This window comes from Solanum tuberosum, unplaced genomic scaffold (genome assembly GCF_000226075.1).
Source record: "Solanum tuberosum cultivar DM 1-3 516 R44 unplaced genomic scaffold, SolTub_3.0 scf00657, whole genome shotgun sequence".
Lineage (NCBI taxonomy): Eukaryota > Viridiplantae > Streptophyta > Magnoliopsida > Solanales > Solanaceae > Solanum > Solanum tuberosum.
Window position 1 is genome coordinate 56713 of NW_006239577.1, and position 7321 is coordinate 64033.

The following is a 7321-nucleotide window of genomic DNA, read 5'->3' on the forward strand; positions in this document are numbered from 1 at the left end:
TTCCCCTTGTTATTACATAAATTTATTTTATATTGTAAAGTTATAGGATCTTTTTTTTACTTTTATGATACAATGAAACTACATGAAGCATTTTCAACATTTTTCATCTGAAAAAATACTAAAATATTTTCTCCATGTTGAATTCTTAAGTAGAGTATTATTTACTCATGAAAATATGAGTAATATATGGGTAAACTAGTATTTTACCCAACCCATTTGTTACCCAATCCATTTTTACCCATATCAAATATGGGCGGGTTGAATTATTACCCATTTTATGTTGACCCATTTTCAACCTGCCCATTTGCCACCACTACTCCCACCAAATACATGTGCTCCCACCAAATATATGATAAGGGCTTTCATTGTTTTATGGAGTTTCAGGAGCAAACATCAGGGGAAAGGAAGCACTTCTGAAGGAAGAGTGAATCAGAATACAAGGAAAAAATCATCAAAAGATGCGTCTGATGATGAATTGCTGACTTCACTATTGGTGTATGCTTTCTTTTGTCTGTTTTTCCTCTATTTTACATAATCTTTACATGACTTTGAACATGTTATTTGTTTTCTGAGAATCAATGAAAAGTCGTCGTGGGCATCTGTCTCCCTTTCTTCCTGCTTATGGTAGATGTATTCTGATTTATGTTTATGTGTATGTAGATTATAAATACGACACATTAGTTATTAAGTGAAGATAGGAGTGGGTCAGGCCTCACCATTACTTGATAGAAATATCTCAATTTGTTTGGTACAACCAAAGTTGCACAAATATATACTGATTGGTCAGTTCATTTACAATCTGAAAAGGTGACAATGTCAAGTATAGATGTGCATTGCATTGATTGTTGGAGCACCATATTCTCAAACGCGAGATAATATACAAGGGAAGTGTTTACTGTGTAATTAATAGTTGGAGTCCTGTCAGTAGTTTCTCTATGTCTGGGTTCAGATCCATGTTTCTTCAAATCAAGATCTTCACCAATCACCAAGTCTTATTATTCTGTCAACACATCAAAATTACCTATTTGAGTTGTCCTATTCATGGACTTATAAAGTTTAGACACGGTCTCCACATCCTTCTAGTTTTCAGGGCAGGAAGGAGCTATTTTTGTTGGTCAAGTTTAGGTTCTTTTGGTCATGCTCCAACAAGTTTCTAGTTCTTTTAGCTGGTGATAAACTGATAGGGGTAGAAGGATGAGATCACCTTTCAGATTTGAGAACATGTGACTACTAGGCACTAGCAACATAATTTGGAGATAGAGTAGTTGGGTGGTGGGATAGATATGCTATAGGGGAGATTATCTTTCAGACTTGCAAAAAAATTAAAGATGCTTAAGAAAGACATAAGAGTGGAATAAGGCTGTGTTTGGGAGGATAGAGGTGAAAATGAGGGAGTATCAATGAAATAATTTGCTTGATAAAAAAAAAAGTTGTTTCACAGGAAGGTGGTACTTTCATTAGTTAACTTGGGTTTCTTTATGGTAACTGACTGTCATTGAATTATAATCTTGAGTAGACTGTAGATTTTTTCCGTGTTGGCTTATGAGGGATCACAACATATATTGCGGTGTTGCTTTCAGTTAGTAAAATTACTACCTTCTGCAGGACACCTTATAGTTATTGCAATGAATTATAATCTTATTTGATGCAGAAAAACTCAAAAAGCTGTTCCACAGAGCGAGGATGGGAAGCTAAATATAAATTCAATGAAGACCAGCAGCGAAAGTGACATTGAAGGCAAAGATGCTTATGACTCAGAGAGGTACACTACAGCTGTGTTTTTATTGATTCACCTTTTCTGGCACCACGGTGGATACTGCATTTATCCTCCATTTTTATGAGCCTCTTATATAGTCGCCCACTTTATCTTATTTGCTATTTGGGATCTTCCTCTATTTGCTTAGGAACTTAACAAAACTACTATGCCAGTTGTCTCTTCATTGGGTATGAACCCCTCATATCATCACTCACCTCATCCCAATTTCTTTTCGGAATCCTCTATTTTGTGAAGGAACTTTAGAACTACTATACCAGCTTTCTTAGGCTTCTGAGTTCTTTCGGCCATCCTCTTCTGCTTTCCTAAATTTGATACCCTTGCTTACTTGCTCTTATTTTTATTAAACCAAGTTTTGCCATCTATATACATTCACATCAAAGTATCGTAGGCTGTTTTTGCTTGAATTTACCATACAGACACAGTAACAGGCATATATAATGTACAATCTAGGAACCATTAATGTCTGACAGTGACTTTATATATTTGCCATAGGTTAGCTCAGATGGATTGTAGCATCAGCGTTTATATATGATATTAATTCCCTCTAAGATAGTTTTCTTATGCTTTTACATATTTGGACTTTTTTTCCTCAAAAGAGCATGTCATGATTTTAGAGCCATTGGCATTGGTCCATTGACCTACTTAACTAACATGATCTTAACCTCTCTGGAATTTTAAGGGGAGAGCTTGATCAAGCTACTGCAATGGAGGTTACAGGATTTAATAATACTGCCTCTGATGTTGATGGTGATGTTGATGCTGGTAACCTAGCAACTGACCTTAGCAGTGAGCAAGATGCACCTCCTGGCAATCAGGGTGATCAGCAATTACAGGACAAATTCCATTCTGAATTGTCTGATTTTGAGGATTATGATGCTTCACTTGAAGCCCCTATTATTACTGTATCGAGAAGGCGACTGAGGATGGTCATTGATGTGGAGGAAGATGACTGAATCAAGGGTAAGTCAGCCCATCTCGAGAGCTTGTGGTCGACTGAAATGTAAATTTATGATTACAGTATCTAATGATGCAATTGTGTAGATGAATGTAAAGCATCGTCACTGTTTACTTATTCTAAAGCTGGAGAAACATCACAAATTTTCTTATCAAGTGATGAATCAACCTGTAGAAATATAATAGCAGAGTCGAAGCTTAATTCTCTTCTGGTTGCTAACTTTACTCACTATTATAATCTATAGCCTTTTGTATCTCAACATACTACTTCTAACTGGGTAAATTCAATCTGTTTTTGTGTCAATCTACTGTTATCACAAGATTACATTACTTCTTTATATAAACGATCTATTAAAATCCTGAAAATATGATTCAGAAAACTAACCTGGATTTTTCAATATAGATGTAGATATCACATGGGATATAGTTAGTGGTTCAAATATGAAAAAAATAAAACAATAAAACCTGTGCCAATTACAAAATTTGGGAAGGCATAGACTCCTACTTAAGCATATCTATTAACGGTTTATAGTTCAGTCATCAGATTTGATTATCTTAACACAACATTATGTTGCCTCTCCTTGTTAATGTCTGAAGTACCCCATCAAAAATCTGGGATAAGACTTGATAATTACTGCTGGGCTAAAAAGTGTCTATATTTAGACCAACCAAATGAATATATAATTTATTTTTCCATACACTATCATCACCAAATCATAGTAAATTAATATGGTTTGATGTCAAAGACTTAAACCTTTACAACTATCAACCAATTTTTCAGTGCATCTGAATACTATAAAAATTTAGTCCATGTTTTGTAAGAAAATGCACTCATAACTGATCATGCAAACCTCTTTGGGAATGTTTCTACATACGCATGTTTTATTTGAAGTACACAATTTTATGTTTCAATCCTAGTTGAGATAGGCAAAAATGAAGAAAATACACTATGCTAATCCAATTTTGCTGGCTCTTGAATGTTATTTGAAGCATCAATGGGTTTACAGCTGCATAATCCTAACAAATCTTCCTACTGAATCCTTCCACTTTTTAACTATCTAGGTGATATAGTGGAGTAACTGCATGTAGCATTAGATGATGGCTGAGTAGTCATAGTGAAGGAACTGAACTGATTGAGCTCCCTTTTCATAGACTTGTATACATGATCTAAGCCTTCTTCTATTAACTCTAAAACAGTTTGTGGCATTGGTGGCATATCAATGTCAACTGATCCTTCCAACATCTTCACCACTTCCCCCATTGTAGGCCTTGTTGAAACCTCATCCTGGATACACCAAAAGGCAACCATCAAAGCTCTTATTAGCTCTTCTTTTTCGATTGCCCCTTCGAGTCTTCTGTCTACAACTTTTTCTGGTGTTCCTTCTGTCATTTCCTGAAAAAACAACAAAATAGAAGCATATGCAGCACCTTCAATACTTTAGTTTTTTAAGTTTGCAAGAAATGGAATAATATAATAAGGTCCATCTGGTGCACTAAGCTCCCGCTAGGCAGTTATTTAAACGGGTTGAACTTGTGACCTCTTGATCAAGAAATGGAAATGAGCTACAAAAGTTGATCAACTGAGTACCTTGTAAGCCCATCCAGGGTAAAAGAAGTCCACAGCATCACAAGTCATATCAAGATTTCTCCGGCCACCTATTATTTCTAGTAGCAGCATTCCATAGCTGTAAACATCAGCTTTTACAGTTATGGGTCGGTTGCTGACCCACTCGGGGGCTAAATAACCTCTGGTTCCTCGGACCATAGTAACAACATGGGAGTGCTCTCTCCCCATCAATTTTGCTAGTCCAAAATCAGAAACTTTAGGACAAAAATCCTCATCCAAAAGTATGTTCTCTGGCTTGATGTCACAGTGTATGATCCTGTTCCTGCATTGCTCATGAAAATACGCTATCCCTTGTGCAGTACCAATGGCTACACGAAAACGTGTAGGCCAAATTAGCAGTTTATCTCTGTTACTATATGAATGGAATATCCACTTGTCCAATGAGCCATTTTTCATAAACTCATACACTAGTAGCCTGTTGGAAGAAAAAAACTGTGCTGTTAAATAGTAACTGCATGTAGCATTAGATGATGGCTGAGTAGTCATAGTGAAGGAACTGAACTGATTGAGCTCCCTTTTCATAGACTTGTATACATGATCTAAGCCTTCTTCTATTAACTCTAAAACAGTTTGTGGCATTGGTGGCATATCAATGTCAACTGATCCTTCCAACATCTTCACCACTTCCCCCATTGTAGGCCTTGTTGAAACCTCATCCTGGATACACCAAAAGGCAACCATCAAAGCTCTTATTAGCTCTTCTTTTTCGATTGCCCCTTCGAGTCTTCTGTCTACAACTTTTTCTGGTGTTCCTTCTGTCATTTCCTGAAAAAACAACAAAATAGAAGCATATGCAGCACCTTCAATACTTTAGTTTTTTAAGTTTGCAAGAAATGGAATAATATAATAAGGTCCATCTGGTGCACTAAGCTCCCGCTAGGCAGTTATTTAAACGGGTTGAACTTGTGACCTCTTGATCAAGAAATGGAAATGAGCTACAAAAGTTGATCAACTGAGTACCTTGTAAGCCCATCCAGGGTAAAAGAAGTCCACAGCATCACAAGTCATATCAAGATTTCTCCGGCCACCTATTATTTCTAGTAGCAGCATTCCATAGCTGTAAACATCAGCTTTTACAGTTATGGGTCGGTTGCTGACCCACTCGGGGGCTAAATAACCTCTGGTTCCTCGGACCATAGTAACAACATGGGAGTGCTCTCTCCCCATCAATTTTGCTAGTCCAAAATCAGAAACTTTAGGACAAAAATCCTCATCCAAAAGTATGTTCTCTGGCTTGATGTCACAGTGTATGATCCTGTTCCTGCATTGCTCATGAAAATACGCTATCCCTTGTGCAGTACCAATGGCTACACGAAAACGTGTAGGCCAAATTAGCAGTTTATCTCTGTTACTATATGAATGGAATATCCACTTGTCCAATGAGCCATTTTTCATAAACTCATACACTAGTAGCCTGTTGGAAGAAAAAAACTGTGCTGTTAAATTGTAACAACCCATTTTATCATTTTGAGTATTAGAGCTTTTATTGTATAAAATACTCTTCCGATATATTTTAAATGAGTGTTTTGGACTATTCGTAACTACAATTATGAAATTAGTGGGGTAGTTTTTATAATTAGGTTAGTTGGGGTTATAGAAGATAGCATTAAAACAAATAGTGGACCACTTCTACCACCCCATGATTAGGCTTAATAATAATTAGGGATTTCCATATTAATTTATTAATACAACATAAAAGTAATAAAGGACAATATATAAAAATATTTGAAGTATTTGATATTTTATTAAATTAAAATAATTTTAAATGAATATATAGCCGCGCCTTCAGGTAAATCCAAAATCCAATATGTATTTTGTGAATATGAACAAAGGCTTTATGATTATTATTATAGTATTGCTATTAGACGGGAAATTGAAAAGAACGAGGTTTCAGTAGTAGTATTAGGTTAAATTTTGGTGGTTAATGGCGTTGAGTGTGAGATTGTGAGAGACAAATTTGTCTCCCACGGATTGGCTGATTTCCAATGAGATTATTTAATTGAGTTAGGAAAATTGCCTTAGGGATTATAATAATGATAAGGTGGGTCACTTTATATTCTAAATAAATGATCGAATTTCCTTGAAGTTTAGATGTTAGTTCTTAAATTTAAGGGACAAACTTTGGTTGGGATGATTAAACTATTGTGAAGTACTAGAACAATAAGTGGTAAACTATTGTTTATTGAGTTGAAGAGTGGATTACAGATGGAAATTTTATGGAATTAAATTGTCACTGTTATGTCCATATTTTGGAATGGGTTTCATGGGTTTCCGTGTTACATTAATTTTCATTGGTTAGTTTATTTTGTGGCTTTATGAGTTTGGCTGCACTGGTATCGTGACCAGTGGTTTCAGTTTTACCATATTACAAACTAAAATTTGATAGATTGAGATAGTGGTAATTAAATATAAGGTGTAGTATATTATATGAATTACATTAAAGTTATGCTAATGGGAAGAATTAAGACTTACCCTTAGGTTTGAACTTTAGGAAGTTGATTATAGAATTAGGTGAGTTTTTGGGTATAGGAGGGACATAGAATAATATGAGTGTTTATAGGCTTGTTAACTTTACAAATTATGCATATATACTTGATAGATTGGAAAGGTTTGGAGGCATTGAGGAAAGGAAGGCATTGGAGAAGTAGCTTGCCTGACGTCAGTTCTTCGGTGGAGGTAGGTTATGGTTTATTCTATTTGATAGATGAACTCTTAATAGCGATTGATATGCATTGAATGATATTGTGAAGTTCTCTATGTACTTGACTGTGTGATTGTGTGGCTTGGTCGTGTGGTTTGTGATTGGTCTAAAATCCTGAGACCGTGAGATTTATAATATGAAAACCTCTCTATCAAAGTGATGCCTTGAATAAAGAAGGCTTGATGAAATATTGTTAATTATTTGAAAAGTTGTGATAATAAATGATAAATTAATGATATTATTGGATCGGGTGTCACGTTCC

General features: G+C 35.5%; 2 protein-coding genes and 1 long non-coding RNA gene across 3 annotated transcripts in view; 2 read left to right on the forward strand and 1 right to left on the reverse strand.

The window, feature by feature from the left end:
• The window catches only part of LOC102579745 (protein timeless homolog), a 17206-nt gene extending 14266 nt beyond the window's left edge, over nucleotides 1-2940 (forward strand). The window contains exons 18-20 of the mRNA XM_006366580.2: nucleotides 385-495; nucleotides 1652-1762; nucleotides 2457-2940. Of these exons, the coding sequence (XP_006366642.1) occupies nucleotides 385-495; nucleotides 1652-1762; nucleotides 2457-2730 (496 nt within the window). The 3' untranslated portion in view covers nucleotides 2731-2940. The remainder of the gene's footprint in view (nucleotides 1-384; nucleotides 496-1651; nucleotides 1763-2456) is intronic.
• A 492-nt stretch (nucleotides 2941-3432) lies between these two features.
• LOC102580064 (G-type lectin S-receptor-like serine/threonine-protein kinase At5g24080) overlaps nucleotides 3433-7321 on the reverse strand; it is a 9509-nt gene continuing 5620 nt past the window's right edge. The window contains exons 4-5 of the mRNA XM_006366582.2: nucleotides 5319-5772; nucleotides 3433-4124 (exon numbers count right to left, since the gene is read on the reverse strand). Coding sequence (XP_006366644.1) covers nucleotides 3786-4124; nucleotides 5319-5772 — 793 coding nt within the window. The 3' untranslated portion in view covers nucleotides 3433-3785. The remainder of the gene's footprint in view (nucleotides 4125-5318; nucleotides 5773-7321) is intronic.
• LOC107058815 (uncharacterized) overlaps nucleotides 6964-7321 on the forward strand; it is a 3023-nt gene continuing 2665 nt past the window's right edge. The window contains exon 1 of the long non-coding RNA XR_001472355.1: nucleotides 6964-7034. This is a non-coding gene — a long non-coding RNA (uncharacterized lncRNA). The remainder of the gene's footprint in view (nucleotides 7035-7321) is intronic.